Source organism: Octodon degus, unplaced genomic scaffold (genome assembly GCF_000260255.1).
Source record: "Octodon degus isolate 3935 unplaced genomic scaffold, OctDeg1.0 scaffold00189, whole genome shotgun sequence".
Taxonomy (NCBI): Eukaryota; Metazoa; Chordata; class Mammalia; order Rodentia; family Octodontidae; genus Octodon; species Octodon degus.
Genome location: NW_004524765.1, coordinates 321,922 through 348,097, shown reverse-complemented (window position 1 = coordinate 348,097; position 26,176 = coordinate 321,922). Strand labels below are relative to the sequence as shown.

The 26,176-nt window shown below is 39.8% G+C and overlaps 1 protein-coding gene across 5 annotated transcripts in view; it reads right to left on the bottom strand.

Annotated features, from left to right (window-relative positions):
* Opa1 (OPA1, mitochondrial dynamin like GTPase) overlaps positions 1–26,176 on the bottom strand; it is a 99,063-nt gene that overhangs the window by 27,894 nt on the left and 44,993 nt on the right. For all 5 annotated transcript variants that reach the window (XM_023704130.1, XM_004643988.1, XM_023704132.1 and 2 more), the window contains 9 exons: positions 25,401–25,477; positions 21,196–21,361; positions 18,716–18,868; positions 16,577–16,685; positions 16,037–16,116; positions 12,906–13,046; positions 9,958–10,074; positions 8,520–8,613; positions 7,684–7,794 (listed from right to left, as the gene is read on the bottom strand). In XM_023704130.1, coding sequence (XP_023559898.1) covers positions 7,684–7,794; positions 8,520–8,613; positions 9,958–10,074; positions 12,906–13,046; positions 16,037–16,116; positions 16,577–16,685; positions 18,716–18,868; positions 21,196–21,361; positions 25,401–25,477 — 1,048 coding nt within the window. The remainder of the gene's footprint in view (positions 1–7,683; positions 7,795–8,519; positions 8,614–9,957; positions 10,075–12,905; positions 13,047–16,036; positions 16,117–16,576; positions 16,686–18,715; positions 18,869–21,195; positions 21,362–25,400; positions 25,478–26,176) is intronic.

Below are 26,176 nucleotides of genomic sequence, written 5' to 3'. Positions count from 1 at the left end.
GAGAAACTTTAATCTTCCTCTTTTTCAAACATATTTCTATTAATAACAATTCCAAGAAGTACCTTACTGTTAAAGAGAATAAATAAATGTATTTCAATAAACTTAAAAACTCCAACTAAACATTAAAAGTTACTAAAGATTTTTGGTGAACTGGATGGACTGGGAACTGGGAAATCATTGGAGACCTATAAGTAATTAGTGCTTTTCATACACTGGGAAGGACTGGGTGAGCATGAGAGTGAATACAGCACATGGACGCTGCTCTTACTCACTTCCTGGCAAAATGGAGTAGGAGAACGCCTTCTTAAAATGAAGAATTAGCTTCCCTCCTGCTTGTGAGTCAAAAGAAGGGGGCTCATGAAGAATCTGTATTAAAAGATCATGATCAAATATTGATTGAACATATACAATTATATAAAATACAAGCACGATGAATTTATGAATGCACCAAATCACTTTGGTAGAGCTCATCAATCAAAATAGACATGAAAGTATTTTTTCTGAAATGGTCACTGAGGCTTAGAGCTGCCCACGTGGTAGGAAGCCTGCATTCCGGCCAGTTATACCTGAGTAAGGTTTTAATCACAGACAGGAGGCAAATTAAGTAAGAAGGAGGAAAATAAGATTGGGTTCAAGTGATAATGACCTAAGAGGTACAGCGAAAGAGAAGGAAAAAGAGATAAAGGGAAAAGATTATCTAGAGGTGCTCCAGTAACTGGGGGAGATGAAACAGTACCAAGGGCAAAAGAACTTGCGTCAGTACTGAGACACGAGTGACCCAGGGACTGTGGCTCCTGCAGTTCATGGTTCTCTTGAGGGTACCTGATGCTACTCTGTGACGTGCATTTCTTTCTGAGAACAACTCCCTCTATCCCTAGAACTGTACAACTCCACGGCACCTTCTCTTCCTTTTAAAAGGCTTTTAATATTCATTTTCTTTGGTAAGTCCAGAGGAGCAAAATGAACAAGTAATGTAGTTCACAGTCACATTGTCTGCCACACTTACAAAGGGAACAACACATGTCAATTTTGTCCCAACTTGTAAAATGACAGACTGTCTTTCTGTGAACAGGAAGAGCCATCCAGAGTGCTGGTCCAGGGCAGCACTACAGAGGTGGTGATGGCAGCTGGCAAGAATCAGCCAGGGAGCTCTGTCCAAGCATTCACGCCAGAGCCCACCTCAGGAAAAAGTTAAACACACAACTTGCTCTTCTTGTAATTTTATGGTTCAAATTCTGAGTATCACAGTCTTTCTGGGGTATTTCTTACCCATAATAACACTTCACAATATGGCAGGTATAGAAGAAGTGTAGGAATGTAAAGTAACCAATTAAAATTAAATTCGGGGCCAGGGAGATGGCTCAGTAGGATAAGCGCTTCCCTGGTAAGCGTAAGAGTCTGAGTTCAATCCCTGGTTCCCCCCCCCCAAAAAAAAAATAATAATAAAAAAATAAATAAAATAAATTTAAGGGCATTATGACATTTTTCCTTTCTAAATGCATTACATTAAAATAATTTTATTGAAAAGGGTTCTATTTAGCTATGTTCTGCCTACTTCTTTAATTCAAGCTTTAACATGCTTCTTATAATTGGTGTAGTCTGCTGTTGCTCCCTTTCAGTCACCATTATTTGAAATATGCAACAACACTTTTGTTTTCTTTCATTAATAATAGCAGCAATGAAGAATATTGTCATTACAAAAGTGATTTGTGTTCCGATATCTGGTAGCTCAGAAAAAAAAGTGACTCTCATTTGTAGTCTCTCCTGCTAAATTTTAGTGTCACAACTGAATTTCATGCAGACCAGGATACAAAGGTTGTGTCTTTGCTCCTTTTTAATTATCAAGAGAAAGCATGGGACTGAGGATAAGAGGAGACTGGGAACGTGAAGAAACACAAAAAGGAGCACCCACAGCATTGTATCTGCCCTAGAGAAACAAACTCCAAGTTTCCACAAACAATTGCTTGCTGTCTGGGAGATGCACAGGCATCAAACAATAAAGAACAGTCAACAGAGGCAAGAGGCCGAGCACGCTGCTGTGATTCCTGCTCTCTAATCCCCCAAGCTCTAGTAAAAAGGCCAGCTGTTGCCACCTCGTGTGGGGAGGCAGCAGCAAATTAACCAGGGGGAGAGGGAGTGCTGAGGATATTGAAAAATTCTCCTTAACTAGCACCTACAGTTACAATGTTTTCAACATTAACAATATTAAACTACACCATATAAAAGCCTGTAAGTTGTCGCCAAGCAAAGGAATGTATTACTGTTTTCACACTGCACTGAAAAATACGAAGAAATACATGGCAATTTTAACATTTCAACACTCTTCAAACTAGCCCAACAAAAGCCTAAATTTAGAGTGACAGTCATTTTGTTCAATTAAAGATTCCTTATCTGTCATAGCTGGACTTCAAGGCTCAGTAAGTATGAATACAACCAAAAGCCACACGCAAAGACTGAATCCTGGGCAACTGGGATGTTACTTAATTATGGCGAGATCTGAGTGTATTTAGAACTGTGTTTATAAAACATATTCGGAATATTAACTTCCTTTAATCTGTTTAAGGGCTTCATACACACTTTGGAGTTCCTGTGCTATCAAAGTTTTAATACAGTGTTCAAGTTTAAATTCCAAATCTATTTTGTGAGAGGAAGTATACAACGTGATGGTGAATAATGGCCACCACCACGTGTCTTTTTTCCCCTGTGAAGGGCACCATTAACTTAGGAATGATCCCAACATAAAGGATAATTTTGGGAAATTATACTTTCCAAAGGCTTGACTTTTCCCCTAAGTTAGTTTGACACAGTAATTTAAGAGACCTGGCTCAAATCTTGGCTTTAGCACCTGCCAGTCAGTAACTACTAAGCCTCCATTTTTTTAAACTGTACAATGAGAAGAATGACTACATTCATCTCACAAGAGGAAAAGCAAATGATTCACTTAGAGCACTTTAAAACTATTCAGATATTAATTCATACTCACATTTTCAAATTTTGACACAAAAATGAATTTATTGTAAAATAAAGAGAAACAATCTTTAGCCTTTTCTTAGAAAAAGCAATCTAAATGATCGTTACTGTCCTTTAGTTCCTGGGGATCAGTGATTCTCTAATTACAGAGACTCAGTAATATAACCTCAGCTTTAGTGGACAAGAATCACAAAAGAAACCTAACATAACCACCCAGGTAACAGCTGATACAGTATTCACAGAACAGACCGTAAATGAATTCCAGACTGTGCTGACAGAACTGAACCACACACACAGAGGCCACTGTCACCATTGCCCAGGTATGTAGCTTCCCTCCCAGGGATGGGGCAGGGAGCCAATGAACAAAGCCTGGGAATGTTTGCACTCTTATTTACAGTGGAAGTGCAAAGAGATTTCAATCTAATTGACACTGTATTTAAATAGTTATAAAAACTCCCTGAAATTAATCTACCACAAAATCAAAACTCTCTTCTCAAGGTCATCCTGGGTGTATTTAAACCCTGGACGGTTTGGAGCAGATGTTACTAATAAGGAACTCAGATGGAAGGGGATGAGCTCCCTGCCTCCCCACCCTTACATGTTTGCAAGTCCTGCTTCCTCTACAGTACTTTCATATGACCCTAATCTATGATTAGTTATAAAGATACAAACTTTTTATTCTTTATGTGAAAATAACCTCAGACTTAGAGGAAAATCACAAAAACCACATTTTTCTGAAATATCTATTTTCATCATGTCCCAACATCCACAAATAGCTTCTTGCTTATTAGCTTTGAATAAGGGTATTTTCTCAAATAATCTCAATTCGGTACTTTGACTTTCTGAACTGTCATGGTTGTGTTATCCCCATGGAGTGGGAAGTCCCTTTCCAGCTTCACTTAAACAAAAAGAGCCAGTCTAAGCCCTCCCGCCTGCTGCAACCTGGAATAGGCCCTGGCTTTCCTGGCCTTTCATAATCCTGACACATCTGAAGAACATAAACCAATCATTTCTATACTGCATCTTAACTGGGTTTGTATGAGGGATTATGATTACAATTCAATTATATATAAAAAGAAGGTCAAGGGCCAGGCAGATAGCTCAGCAGACTAAAGTGCCTGCTTAGGCACAGCACAGTGGCCGGGGTTCGATTCCCAGCACACTGTGTCGGCTCTGCCTGCGGGGCGTGCTGAGATGGTGATAGAGACTGGGTGTGGTGGCGTGCGCCTATAATCCCAGCACTTGGGAAGCTGAAAACAGGAGAATCACTATGAGTCTGACGTACAATACTGAAACCATGTAGACCCTGTGCTAAATATAAAAACAAGACAAAACAAACAAACAAAAAAACAAAACCAAAAAAAAAATATCCAAGAAGTGATGTTGGGCTTTTAGGGGTACATGGGTACTGAGGGTCAAACCCAGGGTACCCACAGTTACATCCCAGTCCACATATCTGTTTTTTTTTTAAACTTATTTTTGTTTTTTACACTTCATATTATTTTGAGAGAGAGAGAGTTTAAGTTGCTAAATTGCCCAGGCTGAGCTTCAACATTTGATTTTCCAGCCTAAGCCCCCAGAGTGCTGGGATCACAGGTGTGCACCACCACACTCAGCTATGATGCTGCATTCTACAAAGATGGTACGAGTTTTGACTTGACCATTACTGATAATGTCTGACCACCTGATTAAAGTGGTAATTTTCAGGATTCTCCATGTAAAATTATTCTCTCCTTTTAATTAGTAATAAACATTTTTCTATGAAGGTATTTTGTGTGGCTATATAAATATCCCATTCTTCATCATGAGTTTTATTCATTTAAATAATTAGCAATTATTGGATTCCTTCATTCAGTGAGTTACAAATTGTTACTATCACTATTTCTCTGATGCCCAAAGTGTCCCAGGTATGGCCAGTTAGAGGCTCACAAGGTCTCTAGTCCTGCTGGTGGCTCCCATGACCCTTGCGCCACCTCCTTGCCTTATGCTCCAAGGTACCCTGGCCTGATCCTGTCCTCTTCCTGATCCAGCATTGAACCATCACAACAGCACTTCAATTACCCCGAGCCTAGAAGTGCTTCCCATTTCTTTTTTCTAACTCTAGCTTTACCCCAATAGTAAATGTGGCACATTGTCTCAAGAATGTGAGAGAACAATGTAATTCATGTACTCATCTTAGAAGACAGTCAGTGAGTGACTACCCAAAGTAATGAAATTATTTAAAACCAGGTAAAATAGGATGCATCAAAATTTTAATAATCTATATATTACACTGCTCTTTGCTACTCTGAAATTATAATAAATGCCTTGATTGCCCCTCTCCAAACTCTTACCAGCTAATGTATCCCGTTCTAAATGAGAAGGCGCTATTCAAACTTGGTCTACGCTATACAGCTGTGACTGCTAACCTCTGAAACCTTTCTGGCAACTACAATGAAATCCTCAAACAGCAGACCCAAGACAGACAGGAAAAGGCACTTTCAAGACTTCTTTCCCACCATTGTGCAACACTAGGGCTTCCCTCCTTCACTGTGACCGGGGAAGCTAAATCACTGGGGAAAGAAACCCTTGCTCCCATGGACATCACTTGGTACATTAAGAGAACTGTAACTGTCTACGCATAAAAGCACACCATTTCAAGGGAGCCATAAGACTGCTTTTTTCAGGAAAACCACCAGGAGAATGTAAGACATGCCTTGATACACATATATGAGTTAGTAATACACTTTCATTATTTTAATCAAATTGGGATAGAGAGAAATAGCACTACACCAGCTCTATTAAAAGCACAAGACACTCAAAACTGTCTTTCAATCACTTATTGTTCAGGTAAAATTCAATGACCTATTCACTGTTTTGCAACTTTCTCCAGAAGTCTGTATACATCACATCACTGACACATCTCTTTCCGCAACAGTACTTTTGGAGTGCAATCATGAAGCAGGACCTTCAAAGTGCTCACTGAACTGACTGCCAACAATCAACATTATAGCAGCTGATCTACAAGAAGCTGTACCTTGGGAGATTCCCTAAGGTATAGCCAGGAAATGTCAGTTCAGATTTGAGCACAAGAGTTCTGCACTGAAACAAATACTATGTTGCCAAAATGGTATGAAGCCCCTAAATGTGAGAGAAAAAGAAATAAAGCTAAAATAAAGTATACTTAAAAAGTTAAAAAGAGAAAAAGAGAAAGCAAGGGAGAGCTCAGATAACTAGGAGAGAACAGGATGAACAAAGGTGAATGTCACAGGAGTAAAATAGAAAAACCCTGCCTAACTTCTCTTGGACAATCTTATAATTAAACCGTGGTGATATAAACTCAACTTAAACATTTTCAAACCTGCAAAGTTTGCTTTTCTTCAGCTATCTGAATATATATACACACACACACACATACACACACACACACACACACACACACACACACACACACACAATGCATTTAATACAGGATCTACAGGATGTACTACACAGATTGGAATTGTAGTGATCCTCCTGTTTTCAGTCTCCCAAGCGCTGGGATTACAGGCACGCACCACCATGCCCAGTCTCAATCAGTCTCAGTATGACCCAGGGGTCATTCGAGAAATGCTACCCCAAACAAAGCAACAAAGCCATCAGGTAGGCTTTAGGAGTGGGAAAGGGAATGCTATAGGGCCTGCTGGCAGGGGCTGGCAGCTGGGGCCCAGTGATCTGTGCAGGGGCAGACCCAAGCAGGGTGCTGGAGCACAGGCAGGATGGAGAGCTTATCTTCACATCAGCCTGGGCTGGTTTCCAGCAAAGGATGCACATGTGAAGAAGGGAAAGGAGGATGAGACAGCAAAGGACTCGGCACAAAGGGTCAGAATCTAGCTCAGTAGAGAGGACTCCATGGAAAGGAGCAGCCTGGCCTAGGTGTCAGGCCCAGACGAGATGAAAAGAACATCAATGCAGGAGTTGATGGCATGGAGTGATTAAGAATCTTATATGGTGACAAGAACATTTTTGCAATGAAAGGGAGAGCAACAAACTTGGTTATGCATAAGAAGGTTGAACAAAATAGGTAAATGTACTAAAAATAATAGGAACTAGGTCTCTCAGTGTCTGAAAAACCAGGCCTTACAGATATGGGAAGGCGGAAAACTAGAACAAATCCTATAGTATTGGGTTAAAATTGGAGTCTCAGTACCAATTCACAGTTCAACATATACATATATAACTAGGAACACAGAAGTAAATGTGTGAAGATACATCTATACCTGTACATCCTAGCACTCAACTACAACATTTATTCCCTCTTGCTACTGAGGACCTAAGAACTGTAGCATTTCAATTACAATGAGCATATACAGCTCTCAGATCTTGATTTCTAAATACCATTTTCTAGAAAAAAGGTCACATGGTTAGGAAATGAACCTGGAACATTTTGTTCTATGGAAGGATGATATTGGGACAATTGGTGAAATCTGCATGAGGCCTAAGGATCAGATAAAGTAATGTTACCAGTGTTAACACAGTGGTTTTAATAAGTTGCTAGGAACAAATCACTGTTCCAGGAAATACACATTAAAGTACTTGGAAACAACAAGACTTTGAGGTCAGCATCTTACGCTAGTTGTTCATTTCTCTGAAAAAGAGAAGTTCCTTGCAGATATTAGAAACTTTAGTATGACATTAAACGGATGAACACACATGTGAGTGGGGACCAGGCAAAGGGCAGCAGGAAAGACTTACTGAGGTCTTCTGCCAGCTGAACTCGTTTACCAGTAAGCAACTTAACTTTCTTCTCGCTGTCTTCAGCAAAATCTTCCAATACCTCCTTAACATTTTTCTCTAATCGCCTAACTGTTCAAAAATAAACAAAAAATATGAGGAGCCCATTTTTATAAATGCACATGATGATAAAAGTAGCCATATATGGGACAATGAGTCCTTATTTTTATCATCAAATTAGGTCTGTTCTTAAGTTCCATTTCTCAGTTTACCCGGTACTTTTATCAGGATGAAACTGGTATACCTTTACAGAGAATGACGTTCTTAACCCATAGTACTTTAATGGGAGCACAGACTTTTCCAAACTTTCAGTGATGCTTAGGAGTCCATACCTATCACAATTTCTGTGTAATGCAAGTAGACACACAGTATGTTCTACTGTCACATTTATTTACTTTTTTCTTTTTTGGTCCAAGGGGTCACAACCCCGTTCTTGCCAGGCAGGCACTTATGCCACTGAACTATCTCCCCAGTTGTCCATATTTATTATAATTGCTTTTTCAATTAATATTTTAAAGGCAAGTGATATTTCTTAGTTTTTCTAATAAATGTTCTTGTTTGTGTTTTGAGGTAAGATCTCACTACATAGTTCAGGCTGCCCTGAACTCTTGATGTCACCTTATAGCCTGCCAATGCTGGCCTGTAACTCATGATCCTCCTGCCTCAGACTCCCAAGGGCAGGGCTTACGGGATCACTCTACCACGTCTGGCTATTATGAAACTTTCTTTGAATTAAGTACCTTGTCATCTTTTTACTAAACATACCAGAAACAGAAAGCAGGCTCTCTGTAGCTCACCTTCAGTGTTCGTAAGTTGCTGCCTTAAAGTGTTTGCTGTGATAGCAAGCATGCGCTGTATTCGCCAAAACAGGACAACATCATTGCATTCCAGCTGAATTATTATGTAATTAAGATTCCCAGATGCAAGTAAAAAATAAAACAATGATCAGAAATATGTATAACCATCAAAGTCAGTACTTAGCCCCTATATTTAATAAAGGCACGATTATCTGAAACTCATTGTACTACAGACGCACAATCTTTTTGCCAAGAGGCATAAAATTCTGCAGGATTTGAGTGGTGTGACCCCACACACACATAGCTTTGTTTTAATTCTAGTGACAAAGTAAATGACCTTGGAAAGTAGAAAATTTCATTGTGCTTTATATACATAGAAATTCACATATATACCTTCAATTTGTATTGTTTAGTTAACAAACACATTTATCTTAAACATTTTCATAGTCAACCTATTTTATTCCTGTGTGTACTCAAACTATTTTCAAAACTCAGCTACATATGAAAATAAAATGACTTTAAAAAACCAAAACAAAACAAACAAAAAAAACCCCCTTATTTGGTAGAGAGGTCTTTTAACACTTAAAATTACACAAGAAACTGATAATTTTTACAAATCTCAATACAAATATTTTAAAGCTGCCTGAATCAACTGAAAAGCTTCAATGAAGCAAGAACATTGACTAAAAGAGCTTTTCCAAAAGAATACATATTTACAAGCATTTTTGCCTGTAATGAAATGCTCCAAATATGCCTATTTGCTGCCACCTAGGGCCTACTTTGTAAAAATGTCATGTTAAACAATAGAAAAGTCTAAGAATTTGTATGTATTTCTTTTAAAGAATCATTTAAGATTGTAGCAATACAAAGAGTTATGATATATGTAAAATAAACAATAAATTTTTGCTGAGTCTCACTATGCAAATAAGTGGTTATGCTTACGTATATACACACTCCCTGTGTATAGAAAAGTTGAAATAAAGGTGATAAATAAAATTACTTCAAAGTCAGAAAAAATATGTGATATTTCTTTTGACATATTCTTTTATATTCTTATAGCATAAGCAGTGTCAGGCCTGGAAGAAGCCAAAGTGGCAAGTTTCTTTGAAAACTTTTTTTTTTTGGCAGAACTGGGGATTGAACTCAGGCCCTTGTGCTTGCCGGGGAAGCACTTATTCTACTGACCATCTCCCCAGCCTGAAAACATCATTCTTTATAAATTATAGATATACTTTTTTCAAGATGTTCAAAGAACTTAAATTAATGTATAAAGCTAAAGTATACTTTTATACTTTTTTTTTTTTGCTGTACCAATGATTGAACTCAGGACCCTGCACTTGCCAGGCAAGCACTTATTCTACTGAGCTATCTTCCAGGCCCTACATCTTTAAAAAACTATAGTTAAAAAATATTTTCCCTGTTTTTGGGAAATCTTTACCTCAGAGTCTACAAAATGCCTTTGGTAATAATAAAAGCCTCTTCGACAAAGGTTACAGTGGTTTAGAGCTGTTTTTAGGAAATGTCTTCTGTAAACTTGATGCCAAGTATCCTTAATCTAAATGAGAAAACAAAAGCCAGAGTTATTCACATTCTGTATATTCAATATGTACATTCTTCAAATTGATCAGTCATTCCCTGAAAAGTATATAAAACTGATTATAAACAGCTGGGTGTTGTGGCACAAGACTGTAACCCCAGCCCGTGCGAGGCCTGAGAGAAGATGATCACCATGAGTAGCAGGCCAGCCTGGACTACAGTGACTTCAAGGCCAGTTGGAAGTACACAGTGAGACTGTCTCAAAAAGAAAGAAAAAAAAATAGTAAAAAGAATTTATTATAAAAAAATTAAGTGAAGGCCAACAGCCATGTTGTTATTCTACCAATTCTTTTTATCCACTTACATTGCTTTTCAAGATGAAGTTCACTTCAACATTTGCAATATTTTAAAAATGGCACTGTTGTTATAGTCAATCACTGTGTAGAGGGTGGAGATTGCCTCCGCCTCGTTAGAGGTGAGGAAACAAAAACAAAAAGATGTATGAAGTCTTGTCTGGGGAGAGTGAGGACCAGGAGACAGTCTTAGACCACATCCATCAACCCAACCACATTTCCTGGTGATGATTAAAGTTTACTTTTATCAGGATGATCCTTACTACTTCGCTACTAGATAGTGTACTAGAGATTTCAATGCTCTTTCACACAACTATTGTCTTCTGTTAAGAACAGGGATGGTGGGGCCAGGGAGATGGCTCAGTAGAATAAGTGCTTCCCTGGCAAGTGTAAAGGCCTGAGTTCAATCCCTAGTTCCACCAAAAAAGAACAGGGATGGTGAAGAAGCAGCTAGAACAAATACTATTAATACCATTTGACAGAGAACAAAAGAAGCTCAGAGAATTATCAAGTAAAAAAATAGTACTGATAATGTAATGAAACTTTCAGAATGCATATCTTCTAACATCTAATATTCTTCTGTCAGAATTTAGCTACTTATTTTAGTTTTATATAAAATGTATTAAATAATGTTACTTGCAAAATATCTGAGATATTTCTTGCCCACAGAAATTTAGATATACATCCAATCCATATCCTACAATAAGGGCAAAGGCTTAAAATCAGAAAGTCACATAACCTCTCCTAGTTTACATCAAGAGAAAATTCTATTATATTTATCAAAGCATAATCAACTTTGAAAATATTACACAGGCTGAATAATAACTATCCAAAATGTTTGGGAATAGAAGTTTATTTTTGTTTATTGGTATTTTTAGGGAAGGGTTTACAGGGCGTTCAAGTTCTCACTACTAGATTGGACTCGTAGTGATCCGCCTGTTTACACCCACCCCCCCAAGAGCTGGGATTATGGGTGCACATCACCACATCCAGTCTCAATTGCCATCTCAGCAAGCTCCAGGGATGTGGCCGGCATGGCAGGCCCAGGGATCGAACCTCTGGCCCGGGAACAGAAGTTTAGACTTTGGAATTGTTTTGAGTTTTTGAATATGTGCAATTCTATGAGACACCTGGGAATGTACCCCAAGTCTAAACACAAGATCCATTCAAGGTGCAAACATCCTAACAGACAACATTTCCATGGGCATTTCATACAATACTTTTAGTGTGCTTGCATTCTGTTTTTTTTTTTTTTTTTTTGGTACCAGGAATCAAACTCAGGATCTCATGCTTGCAAGACGCTACATTCCCTGACCCAGGTGCCTGCATTTTGACTGCAATCATTCAGGGGCAGAATTTTCCTCTTGTGACCTCAAGATGGAGCTGAAGTTTCTGATTTTGGAGCATTCTGGATTTCACACTTTCAAATAGGGATGTCAATGTGGACAACTTTTTGTTAATGAGAGCTAGGACCAATGTGGACATATTAAATCCGTATCTAACTGAAAATATGGTCAATTTATAAATAGTGTTGGATATAGTCAAGCTTAACTTTTACCAGTTTTCTCTTCTTGTTCTGATCTCTGGTGGAATTTAAAGTAAGTCATGCACCAAACAGAAATAAATAGCAAAAAAACTTTTAAAATGCTATAGTTGCTTTGAAATATTTTATATTACTTTTCCCATTAAATTAAATTCTTAGTTTCACTGAGATAGTATTAAAATGAAATTTTGAATTCCTTACATTCAATTAACTTTTGATTCCTAACTACTAATTAGCAGGAAACAAAAGCTCAGAAAGTAAAAAAAAAAAAAAAAAAAGGAATTTGCCATAAATAAGCATTATGAAGCAAAAAATATCCTACAGAACTAGACATGCAGGCAAATGCCTGTACTCCCAGCACTAGATCGGAGGACAGGCAAGTTCCAGGCCAGTCCAGACTATACAGTGAGTGTAGGCTAAAGAGAATGTCTTTATTCTTACATTCAACATAATAGAGGAAAATGAGGTAGAACCCAGAACTCTTATCCAGTTCAATAAAAGCTTACCTTCACATGTTTCCTAATGTCGACTAGTGGGTGACACGTGACTGTAAACACACATGCACACAGATACATACATACCTGTGCACAAATAAGCTGTATGTAAACAGGAATTCTATTTTACAGTCTGAAACAGTGCAAAGTAGCACACAGCTCTGGGTGGGGTCTGCTGCTTTTCACCACCGCAGCTGCACTTGCCCAGGTACATCTAGTTTTTTATATCTAAGTTTCCCCACTTAAAGGTTAACCTTTAAAAATAAATACTGAAAATAAATTTCTAACCTTCACACAATTGCAGTGACTAAGTTTTTATGTTGGTAAATGTTTACACAGTCAAAGGAAAATGAAGCCTAGAACTAAGTAAGTAACACACAGAAGCAGTAAGGCTGAGCCGCAGGAAGCAGTGCGTAAGGAGCTGCTAAAAGGCGACATGCCTTCCACTCATGTTTATTACCAAGCTGGGGTCGACTTCAACTCCTCGGGATTCAAGGTTCTTCCGGACTGTGGTGATCTCATCACTTGCAAGGTATGCTGGGTGTTCCTCATTACATTTCAACATCTTCTCCAGTTCATTCTTGGTTTCATTGTGAACACACTTAATAAATGTTTAAAAGAGGGCCATTTTTACATGGGTGATAATTTGGCACTTGTAAAACACAAGAGTCCCAGCTTCAATAAATATATTCCTATTGCACAATAGTAACCAAGTTCTAGCACAAGTAAGTAAAACCTATTGCCCTGAGTTAGGACCACAGGTAAGTGGACTTTGAATGCAGAGCAACCTGCTTCATGAAGGGAGGAAAACACAGTAATTGGCCTTCTTTGCTGCAATTCTGCTTTTGCTACAACAGCACCAGGTACCTTATTATATGCTTACTTTTCCCCTTAGGGTTAAATGTAGGTCTAGGAAAGAGTGCCCTGAAAACTCGGGAAACCACACTGTTCTGTAAGTGCTCATAAGGACTCACACCTATTGCTATGATTCATTTTTGATTTTACTGTTTTTTTGGTTGAATTGTTTTTTAGGGGAGGTTTATTTTTTGTTTTTGGTGCTGAGGACTGAACGCAGGGCTTCCGGCTTGCTAGGCAAGCATTCTGCTGCTGAGCTAAATCCCCAGTCCCAGATTCATTTTTGATTAAATAAACATACATGCATCATTTGAGCTGTTAAAGATTTTTTCATTTAAAAAAAAAATCATACATCAGACCATATCCAAGAGGTAGCTATCATCCTTAAATTCACTTTCAGCCTCTGTTTACAAATCTCATTCCTTGCCCATAATAAATGGGTTAATTCATGTAAAAAAAAAAAAACCCAAAAAACTTCAAAAAGAACATATTCATACTAGCTGTAGGTTTGAAAACAAGATTCTTACATTGCCAAATTAAATTCAGCACATTTCAATTCTTCATTATTTGTACAATAAAAGAAGCTAGCTTCCAATTCACTTGCTACTGTAAGCAAGTTACAACAGTGCTGTCCAAAACAGGACTACATCTGCCGAATCTGAGTACTTACACAAGAAGAACAAGTTAGCCTGTAAATGGAACTATGAACCAATACTCCAAAAAGCACGACACTTTGGGAGAAATAGCTCATAAGCCACTGCTGACGTGCACACTCCTGATCAGCCTGAGGCAGGAAGGAAACCTCGCCTTCCTGTCTTTGCTGCTGCCTGCCCAGCACCCCCCTCCTGTTACCTGGCCCTTAGCCCTCCACACACAATTTCCCCTATTATGTCCTGACCATTAGTCCAGCTTAGGGAAGGTGAGAATGTTTCAAAGGTTGGGATTTTTCTAGAAAATTAAAGAAAAAGGAACATAGAATAATATGTTAAACTCGCAACACAAGCTCTAGGGATATTCTCAATCTCTCCTGGAACCCTTCCCCACTGTAACCTCTGGGTGTGACATCTAGGAGCGTGCATTACAGCAGGACTGGGAGGGATGAAAGGAATGTCAGAGGAGATTGACTCAGCAAGTCCAAAAGGTGCTGTCTTTTCAAGGAAACAGAATATGAATAAGCTTCCCCTGGGGGATTCTGACATGCTCACCCTTCTATAGCCCAGATGTGGCTTCTGTTCTACCGGTGATCTGGGCCTCTGCGTCTCGCACATGCAGTTCTGAAATTGGGGGGTGAAGGCTCTTTTCTGAAGGGCTCCCTGTTTCCTCTTTTGGACTCCCAGATCCTCTGCACTGACCTTAAACTCCTTAGCTTCTCTTGAAAGGAATTTTCTTTGTTCTATTTCTGGAGAAAATCCATAACCAGGAATCCTTTCTCTCTAAAAGGTGTTTGGCCAAAGCGTATTAACATTAGCTGTTGAGGCAAATTCTGCTCCAGTTGATTGTGCTTAAAGCCCTATGCCCGATTTCACTCTGCCTTGAAGGCCAGATACCATTTTTCTTTTGAGTTTATCTGCTCTCTACCTACCCTTCCAAATCAGTTCTTCCTGCCCGAAAGTCATAAGCCTCTGACGGATCCCCTAGAAACTCTCTGATGGCCATGCTCCTGTCAGCCCAGCTGTGCAGCGGAGATAACTGATGCACCCTCAACAGGCCCGATCCAGTTCCTAAAGCTGTCCTTGTCCCCTGCTTCTCTCTAGGCTCTTAAGGACTCATTTTCCACAACAATCATAGCAGCAGGGACAGAAGAGGAAAGAGAGAAGGAAAAGTGTTTCTTGGTTATTCTGAGGCAAGCTGAGACATATGATAAGGAATTTATGATACAAGAAATGTGGGGAATTAGAAAAAGATGACAATTTAATTTACTATATTTAAAATGAAAACAGATGTTTAAAAAAAAAGATTTCCTGTTGTAATTTTTCATTCTGTTTATCTCCTCTCCTAATTTTTCCCTTTTTAGTTTCATTTTCTCAAAATGGATGGACTTGAAGAACAAAGGCAATGACAACAGTAGCTGGATGCCAACCCGTCCTATTCACTACTTCTCTTGCTTACAGATTCCACATTCCATTTAGACTCCTTGACTTGATGGATATAAGCCTGACAGTGGCGTAAGGCTGAACGTGGACCGGAAAAGAAGGCACCATAAAGACAGCATACAAAGGGGTTGAGTAGGGACAGGGATTTCACATTTGCCTGAAATTTACTAATTTTTAAAATTATTTATTCTTTAGCTTTACCATTTTGTAGATGTGCTTATTAAAATTTGATCTTAAAGGAATGAATTCTACAATTCTACCTTCTCTGAATTGTCATCTGTATTTTCCAAACACGGTAACAAAAAAATACAAAAGAACAAAATAATTTAAGTAGACTTCCAACACAAAAATACAAAGATTAGAAAAGCATTATATGCTTTTTCCTCCTCATCACATTCACTGTACATCCTCTGAAATCCTGACCACTTTTTTCTGCTCATAATTTTTGAGTTTCTGAAATTCCAAATAGGGAATTGAAATGAACAGTGACCCTAAAAGGGGCATTGTCCTTGTCTCTCAATACCACAAGTACTTCACTTTTTAAAAAACTCTCTTAGGTACCTCAAATTTTTAAGATTTGTCTAGAGCCAGGCAGACTGTGCTTTAGGGCTTGATCACTGTGACCCCAGAGATTTGCTCTTACCTGTTCTTGGGTCCTGTTCTTCCAATACAGCCACCTCTTTTTCCAGTCTGGACCTATCATGTTTTCAATTGCATTTTCAGCTATAAAAAAGTGTAATCGTCATTCAGAATATTATCATTTACCATGGGCATATAACTACATAATGGTTTCATACCTAATAATGGTCTTAACTACTTCGAAGTGCTATACTAATCAGCTGAAGCAAAGAAAATCTTATATGGGACATGTGTGAGAAAAACACAAACAGTACCTATTTAAAAGCTATGAAAAGTACATTGGTTACAGTGTGCCTATAGGAACACAGCAAACATAACGTTCAGAAATATAACACTGTAGAATATGTGCGCATACAAGTACTACTGTTCAACTTATTTGTTTAAGTAGTTACAAAGTAATTGAACGTTCCTACAAAGAACACTCAGCTGATGAATGATGGAGACCTTCAAATGCTAGGTATCATTTCACACATGTTCACTGTCTGGGAATGAGTGCCTTGGAGCTGCAAATGCTCAGAGACCCACAGCCCACGGCCCTGCTTACTGTCTCTGAGCCGAGCCTGAAGAGCCTCTTCCATAAAGAAAATAGCTGCGTCCCACTGCTGCTTATCAGATATGGACCGGTCTTCCAGCGCATTGTGCTGAATAACCCTCTGGAACGGCAAGCACAGAACAGGCTCCTGTACTTTCTGTCCTCTCAGAAATTTATTCAAATACACAGCTTAGTAAATGTCCAAGACAACAGAGTATATTCCTCCCACAAAAAATGCAGGATTGCTCTTTCTTTCTTTCTTTCTTTCTTTCTTTCTTTCTTTCTTTCTTTCTTTCTTCTTTCTTTTGATTTTGAGACAGAGCATCACTGTGTAGTCCAGGTTGGCCTTGAACTCCAGAGTGCTCCTCCTGCCTCAGCCTCCTGAGTGCTGGGCTGACATGTGTGTGCCACCATGCCTGGCCAGCAGTGTCTTTTTAAAAATGTCTGCCTATTACTTTTCTATCTGAAAAATAAACAGTGCTGATTCTCTTGGCCCAAATTAAATAAGTTAACTACAACAAAAAATACAGACAGAAAGTGTGAGGTAGAGATAGATATACTGTACATTTCACTACCTACAATATCAGGCCCAGAATCCTAATAGTCAAGGCTTAAGGATTTAGATTGTTTTCACCCCTCCTTTTCCCCATATGAACTATACAGTAACATTTTCAAAGTAAAAGACTAGAAAACATGACCATTTTCCTACTGCTAATAGCAATAAAGGTATTTTACATCATAAAATATGTAAAAGGCTTGACATAAATGTTAGATATTTATTACAACTAAAACCTGGTTTCCAAATTTCCTAACTTTTTTTTTTCCTTTCTTTTTTGGTATAAGAGATTGGGGTCTTGCTAAATTTCAGACTGCACATAAATAAATAAAATTAAAAAAAATATATTTAAAAAAAAAAAAAAGGGGCTGGTGAGATGGCTCAGTGGTCTAAAGCACCTACTTAGAACAAGCTTAGCAAATCACAGGGACCACGGTTCAATCCCCAGCACCACATGCCAGCCAGCCCCGCCCCCTGGTGGGCTGAGCTGGCCACACACACACACACACATAAATAAATAAATAAAATTAAAAAAATATATTTAAAAAAAAAATAAATAAATAAATTTCAGACTGGCCTGGAACTTGCAATCCGCCCACCTCAGCCTCCAGGGCAGCTAGAATTAGTGGTGTGCTACCAGGCCTCGCTCAAATTTAACTTTTAAGTAAATGCATGAAAATGACACCATTCTCTCAATAAACCCAATCTTTAAGGCACTTAACACAAATACATGGTTTTCAAACATCAATACAAACATTTCTCCAAAACAAAACAAAATTGTTAGTCAGCCATGCTGCTACAGGCTTGTAACCCCAGCATGCAGGGGGGCTGAGGCAGGAAAATCAAGTTTGAGTCCATCCTGGTCAACTTTGTGAGATTCTGTCTCAAAAAGTAAATATATGAGTGAGTGAGTGAGTGAGAGAGAGAGAGAGAGAGAGAGAGAGAGAGAGAGAGAGAGAAAGTGCTGGAAATGTAGCTCGGCGTGAAGGCCTTAGATTCAATCCCGAGCACCACAGAAAAACCAAAACAAACCAAAACACCCAACTGGCAAATGACAAGACATATACTTTTCAAGAAACTGATCAATTTTTTTTTTTCATTTAATAACACATCGTGTGGCTTTCTACGCCAAGCATGTGACTATTAAAGCTTTAAGCATGGGAGTGGTTCATCTGGTAATAGAGGTCAGGAGTTAGGCTTTGCTGTCAGACACAGCAGGCCTGCACTCCGGCTTTGCCAATGACAGTCCTAGGACTGGTTAAGTATTATGTCGGATGATGCTGAGAAATTTACTACCCAGCATAAGCACTGTGGCTGCAGACGTCCTTTCTGCAGACAGGCATGGAATGCCTAATGGATGGCAATTTGTGCAAGGTTACAGGACCTGTTAACTGTAAAACTTCATTTTTCAATAAAATGACAGCCAAGAAGGAAATAATAAAGGGTGATTTTTGGGAGGGAAAATGTTGAAGGGCCAATTATAGATTATAAATCTTTCTATACTCTTACATAGTCATGTAAAAATAGTCTCCTAAGAAAGAACATTAGCTTAAACAGTTATTTTTCAAATGATAAGGACATTGTAAATGACATACCAAGCTGTCCTCTGCAAAGTCATTCCACTTGTGGCGCTTAATACTTTCCTCCTTAACGGCTTCTTTAAGTTTATCAAATATATCATCATGTTCTTTTCCTTTTGGTTCTGTCATAAAGCGGGAAAATTCTTCTTGTAGGGTCTCCCAAGCAACCTGGAATTATTTATTTAAAAGGAAAAAAAAAAGTTGTAATTTATACTACATACTTTAATATATACCACAAAATAACACATGAATTGAAGCCAAAGAGATGTGATAGGTCAGCTTGTAAGAAAATACAGGGCCAGGGAGATGGCTCAGTGGAATAAGCGCTTTCCTGGCAAGCGCAAGGGCCTGAGTTCAATCCCTGGTTCCGCAATAAATAAATAAATAAATAATAAACAAATAAATAAATAAGAAAATATATATGAAAGTACATGAATAAAAAAGAAGTAGTACATGGCCTTGAGATTTCACGCTGGCATCTGGTGCAATCAATTTAAATTCAGCCTCCTGATATGCTGTGTAAGGCAAGCACAGTGGTTTACATGTCAAAACAATGCTGTCAACATTGAACCCTAGAGAGCCTGGGGACGGGAGCCTAGGCCTCTAGTATGTTTGAGCGCCACGGGAGCAGGATGCCATGGCGCCACAGGACAAGCCAGTAACAACAAGGGACACCTTCTCTTGGCCGTGCACTCCAAGCCTGATCACTCAACCTGCAGGCCCTCTCAGTCTCTCTGCTTGGTGCACATCACAAAAAGACTTAACAGTTTTTATTTATGAAGTCAGTTGTCTTCCAATTTTCGACTTTAAGCAAAGATCAACTGTTTAACATAGCTAAGGGGCTGGGGAGAAGACTCAGTAGAATAAGTGCTTGCCTGGTAAGTGCAAGATCCTGAGTTCAATCTCCGGGACCCCAAAAAACAAAAGCAAAACAAATAAACCAAAAACCATAGCTAAATATCACTCAGCTTGGTGTTACAGCCAGCTTGTAATTATCTGAAGAGTGGAAGGGAAATCAGGGCAAAACTAACTAAACTTGGTTGTGATTTAGTGGCCTCCAAAGCTCAGACTTTGTATTTACCACATATTCTTTTTTTTTTTTTTTGGCGGAACCAGGGATTAAACTCAGGCCCTTGCGCTTGCCAGGCAAGTGCTTATTCTTCTGAGCCATTTCCCCAGACCCATATTCATTTAAATACAAAGACATTATGGTATACACGTGATTGTCCAAAAACACATGTGACAGGGGGAATATCCAAATCCACGCTTCTGCATGCTCACCCCATAACACCCTTCCCATTGCGCCTATGATGGAGGCCCAAGGTTCTAGGAGACAAAATCAGTGCACTTCTGATGATTTTCACTGCCTGAACGTTATGCTGGGAAAATATCTGCTCACAGGACAGGACCAGAGACTGTGAGGGGAGCAGCGAGGGGTGCCCTTTTGGCAGCGACTCTCCAACTGTACCCGGGGCAAGACAGGCTAAGATCTGATCAAGGAGGGGAGAGGAGGGGAGAGGAGAAGAGGGGAGGGGAGGGGAGGAAAGGGGAAGGGAGAGGAGGGGAGGGGAGAAGAGGAGGGGATCTGATCAAGGTTCAGCATGTGCTACTTAGGCAGACGCTGCAACAGTTCTCAGGAGACTGGAGGAAATGGAGAACAGAGTGAAGAACTCATCAGGACTGGAGTGGGACTGGAGAGCAGTGAAGTCACCTTCACCACGGCCTGCAGCCCCTTGAGCAGCCTCACAGAGCACAGGTAGCTAGAACACTCTACATAATGGGCAGGACAATGAACCAAGATAACCAGGTATTATCAAACCATTTAATACTTACAACAGCCCTGTGAGGCAGGCAATATCTTTGTTTTTTGATGAAGGAACAAAGATTAAAGCAACTAGGACAGATATCACACAGCTATTAAGTAGGAGGGCCAAGATGCAGGGTAACAAAATGCCTTTTTTTTTTTTTTTTTGGTGGGGGGAGGGGACTGGGGATTGAACTCAGGACCCTGTGCTTGCCAGGCAAGTGCATATTCTACTGAGCTATCTCACCAGCACAAAATGGATTCTTTAAAGTACTTTTTCACAAATTCTAGTTTAATGTGGTAGGATCTTAACTAAGAAAATGATTATGGAAGTATAACCAATCCCTGTGGAACCCTAGTAAATAAAATGACTAATCTATTAAGCATTTTCCTCATAAAAAAACTCTCAATCTATGTAAGTTCAAAGTATCTCACAACGAAGCAAATTCTGCTAGCTTTCTTAAATATTGTATTGGGAAGAAGAACAAACAAATGCCCTCAAGAACTGTCCCAGTTAATAACTGGCAGCAGCACTTTGGCTAGTCCCAACACAGAGATGTGGGGCAGAGTACAACTGGAATACAAAGCCCCAAAGAAGTGACAGTGCTGCGACAGGAATAAAACCTGACATCACAGCTCTCACTCCCTTCAGATAATGCTTCTTACCCATTTAATTAAATTAGATCCTAACCTCTACTGCTTTATTGGGAAGCTGCTTATCAGTCCACTGTTTAAGCTTGATATCCACTGTAGTATTAAAAGTTCCTGAATTCATGGTTTGTGCAGCTGGAAGATAGATGTTTTCAATCACATGAGTTGATACTCTTTCCCACAAAGACTGCTGAAGGATTTCCTCCCTGAAATTAAAAAAAAAAAAAAGAAAATCTTTTAAGAACACCAAATCAAAATATATTAAGTTTTCAACAGCAGCTTGAAGTGTTAATTGCACATAGCTACGGTTCGGACATGGGTATACATCTGTGACTCAAAGCAGTCAAGATAGAAAATGTGTCACCTCAACTCCCAAAGTTGCAACCAATCTGTTATCACTACAATTAATTTGTATTTTCTACAATTTCATATGACTGCAACCACAGAGCATGGACTCAGGTACTTTTGGTCCATCTTCTTTCATTCAGTAAAACTGACAAAATTATTCTGAAATTTATCATACTGTGTATATTAATATTCCACTTATTTTTATTGCTGAGTAGTACTCCACTGTATGACTGCTTACCCATCCACCTGCTGATGGCCTCTTGGGCTGTCTTCAGTTGTTGGATGTTGTAAGCAAAGCTGGTATGGGTGTACATTTATAAAGCTTTGCATGGATATATGCTATGTTCTGGGATAAATATGTAAGAATTGAGTGGTTGGATCACATGGGAACTAAATATTTATATTTAACTGAAGCCAGGCAATAGCCCGGCAGCATAAGTGCCTGCCTGGCAAGTGTAAGGTCCTGAGTTCAATCCCTGGTACCAATAACTAACTAACTAACTAACTAACTAACTAACTAACTAACTTTTAACTTTTTAAGCTTATATTGGATGGTTTTCCAAATGGTTACACCATCTTACTTCCTACCGGCAGACAGTGAAAGTCCTAGATCTTTTACATTTTGACAGCACTTAGTAGGATCAGTCTTTACCTTTACCTACCCTAGCTGGTTCGTGGTGGCATCCTACTGTGGTTCAGTTATCTAGTGACTAATTCAGAGACTCATTTCATGTTCTTATTTGCCTTGAATTAAATCACAATCCTTATGTTTTCACTGTGAAGTTTAAGACTAAAAACTTTTTTTTTTTTTTTTTTTTTTTGCAGAACCGGGGATTGAACTCAGGTCCTTTAGCTTGCCAGGCAAGTGCTTATTCCACTGAGCTATCTCCCCGGCCCCACTAAAAACTTTTATTTTGGGGGGTACTGATGATTGAACCTAGGGCCTCTACACTAAGCGACACTGGCTGACTCTACCCCACTATCTTTTTTTTTCTTTTTTGTATTTTAGGGAAAGGTCTACAGGGTGTTCAGGGTCTCACTACTACATCAGATTCCTAGTGATCCCCCTGTTTACAGCCTCTCAAGAGTGGGGATTACAGAGAGGTGCCACCACGCCCAGTCTCAACTGCTATCTCAGCATGCCCCAGGGGCTGGGCCAGCACGGCAGGCCTGGGGATCACACTCCTGGCCCCTGCGCCTGCTTGCAGGCACTTTATTCGGCTGAGCTATTTGGCCAGCCCTTCACCTCACTATCTTTATATTTTGTTTTGAGAGTAGGTCTTGCTAAGTCACTCAGTTGCCCATGCTGGACTCAAATCTGTGATCCTTCTGCCTCCTAGAGTGCTGGCAGTATAGATGTACACCACATCTGGCTAAGACTGAAATTATTTGCCAAACCTTTTATAATTTATGAGACCATATCCCATAGCATGGAGATATTAAGGATACTGCTAGGTTGAATACTTCAACATTTCATCATTAAGGTAACATATAAAAGATATACAATCTAGTAAAAAATTTTGCCTTACAAGACATCTTTCAGCTGGTATGTTAGCATACGTCTGTAATCCTAGAACCTGAGAGAGTGAGTATGAGACCAGCCAGAGCTACATAGTGAGTTCAAGGCCAGCTTCAACTATATGGTGAGACCCTGTTTCAAAACAAAAAAAGGAGGAGTCCGGGAGATGGCTCAGTAGAATAAGCACTTGCCTGGCAAGCGCAAGGGCCTGAGTTCAATCCCCAGTTCCCCAAAACAAAAACAAAAATCCCAGCACTAGTGAGACTGAAAATAGGATCACTACGATGAGAGTCCTCTGTACAAAATACATAAAAATAAATAAAAAACAAACACACATGCATACACACAAACCAAGGTATTAAAAAAAAAAAATAGACCTTGGCAAGTCTCGAAGACAAATACAACTATATTATTTAAGGAAAACTCCTGCAATCTTCAGGAAATATTATTTGGCTTCCTCGAATTAAGGTCTACTGTAAAAGAATATTACAGATTAAAAAAAAAAAAAAAACCAAAAAAACTGCAAGGCTTACCACATAGTCAATCTTTTGTTTTGTTTGACAGGCCTTGCTATAAAGTTCAGGCTGGCCTTGAATTCACTATGTTCCCCGGTTGAGCCTCAAACTCACAGCAATCCTGCCTTGGCCTCCCAAGTGCTGGGATTACACAGGTGTGCCACCATGCCTGGCTCGCAGATGGTCAATCTTAGAAGCAACCAAGCCATGTAAGACGCAACCGCAGTGCTCAGGACAGCAGAATTGTCTCCGCTGCCCCTTGGCCAATGGCACTCTCCTCTGTGAGCAGAGTCTATCCTGCCACTCTCCCCTGGCCCCAACCAGTCTGTGCAAAACTAAGTCCCCTGAACCAAAGCGCTTAGCTGCTGGCTTCTCCTCACCAATGTGTGGTCTCTAACTGCATCTTTCTTGCTCGTATGTCCTGGCTGAGAATGACCCTTGCTCTACCTCAAACCAATTCACCCTTCCGATGTCAAAACCATGATACTAAAAAGTCATCTGATTCCTAAAATTTGACTTACAACATTTAACCATGTTCTTTTTTTCTTTCACTCTTTTAAGCTAAATTAAAAATAGTATTTTCATAAAACAATAACATGGTAATGATAGACCTTCCCAAAAGAGCACTTCCAGAACTGCTTTAGGAAGCAGTAAGAATGATGGGATCTGTGTCCAAAGTGAAGGGAATATTTTTGAGGAGGATTTTCAGCAATTTGCCTTTATGGTAATAAATGTTTTGAAATGTAAACATTCGCTGTATTTGTCCATCACACCTCGACAAGCCGCTCTGAACTTCCACAGGCCTGTCTCTCCAGCACTCCCTGGAATAATGCTCCTTTGTGACATGAATTACAATTATTTATCAGCTGATAGATCACTCACTCTAGGTCCTGCACAGTGAGATCAATGTCACACCCATCCCCTGGCCTGGTGAAGGAGCCTGGTGATAAGTCGCTCGGGGGAGCTGTGGCTCAGGCGAGGTACCAGCGCACACCCCACATTACCCCTCTGCAGCCTCAGACCTGGGAGGGAAACATCACTAAATGGAATTATCTAGAAGACAAGTGAGTCACGCAGAGCTCATGCAGTGGTCGTGCCACTGCCCCGATGTGCACGGCATCCACCGGCTTTGGATTGGACACAGTCCCAGATTCCTGCAGAAGGACGCCATGAGCAGGATCCCAGGTGTGTGTTTAGGACAAGGAGTTGGGGCTCTTGCGGTCTCCCCTTGGTTGGCCTGAGGCAAGAACATGAGCTCTGCAGGACCACAGTCCAGTGTCATCATTTGCCAGCCACGTGACCTTGAGCTCACTCAGCCTTTCCACCTGGTCCACCAGGCGAGGATACGCAGTGTGCCACTCTCACACCTTAACCTGTGTCAGGAGGGATTTTATGGGTTTAGAGTAACTACTCGATAAAGTGGCCATTATTGTTTTTAGTAATGACACCTATTATTAGAAGCAGCACATGTCTGTGGCCTCCTCCCACCACCACAATGTGAGCAGCTTTCCTCCATGGTGGACCCTTCCACCAGGCCATTTCCACATTAAATCCTGCCAAGCGCGGACTGAAATTTACGAACCTGTGGGCCAAAGTAAACTTCTATTCCTTCAAGTTATAGGTACTGGGTACTGTATCCCAGCAACAAGAGAGTGACAAGACAGCTATCTTCCAGGAATGCAGTTAGTTAGGCTACAATTACAGCTATTTTGTAAGCAGACATGCTTTTATCTTTTGCCTACTTTGAAGTTTGACCCACAGCAAAAATACCTCACCGTTTTATCAGCTTAAGTTTTAGTATTTCATTGTACCTCATACTGTAAAGTAGTTGAGACAGAGATAACAGCAAAGTCAAATACTCACCAATGTTTCGGTGTAACCTGGCTCAGACTAATAACTTCATCGAGGATCTCATTTTTAGCTTTTTCAAAAAGTTCATTCTATACAATATAAACAGAAGTAAAATATTAATAAGAACACAATAGTTAAGTTTGCTGTCATTTAATTATTTTTTAAAATGTATTTGGCACAGGGTCTCACTACATACTTAGACTCATAGGAATCCCTGTTTTCAGCTTCCCCTGTGCTGGGATTACAGGTGTGCACCACCACACCTGGACTCTGTGGCCTGCTCTGTGTGCCTGGGGGCAGGGCTGGTGTGGCATGTGGTGCCATGGACTGAACCTCGTCCCTGAGCTTCCCTGAGTCTGCTGAGCTATCTTGCTGGCCCTGCTTTGTCATGATTTTAAGAGAGCCAAATTAATAGGCAGATCAGCTAGATAAAGGTTTGAACGGGTAAGATGTATAAAAATGCTCTTATCTCTCCTAGAGGAGTATCATTATCTGGATTAAGTTAAAGGAACTGACACAAATGTCCACCTTCTGTAGTCTGAATGCTGTTTTTCACATAGTATTTGTTCACATAAGATTTTCACATTAGAAGACACTATTGGGCTGGCCAGATAGCTTATGAGAGTAAAGCACCTGCTTAGGCAGATGCAGGGACTGGAGTTTGGGAGTATGGGGATGGTGACTGAGACTGGGCATGGTGGCACATGCCTATAATCTCAACACAGGGGAGGCTGAAAACAGGAGGATCACTATGAGTCCAATCTGTGTAGTGTGATCCTGTACTATAT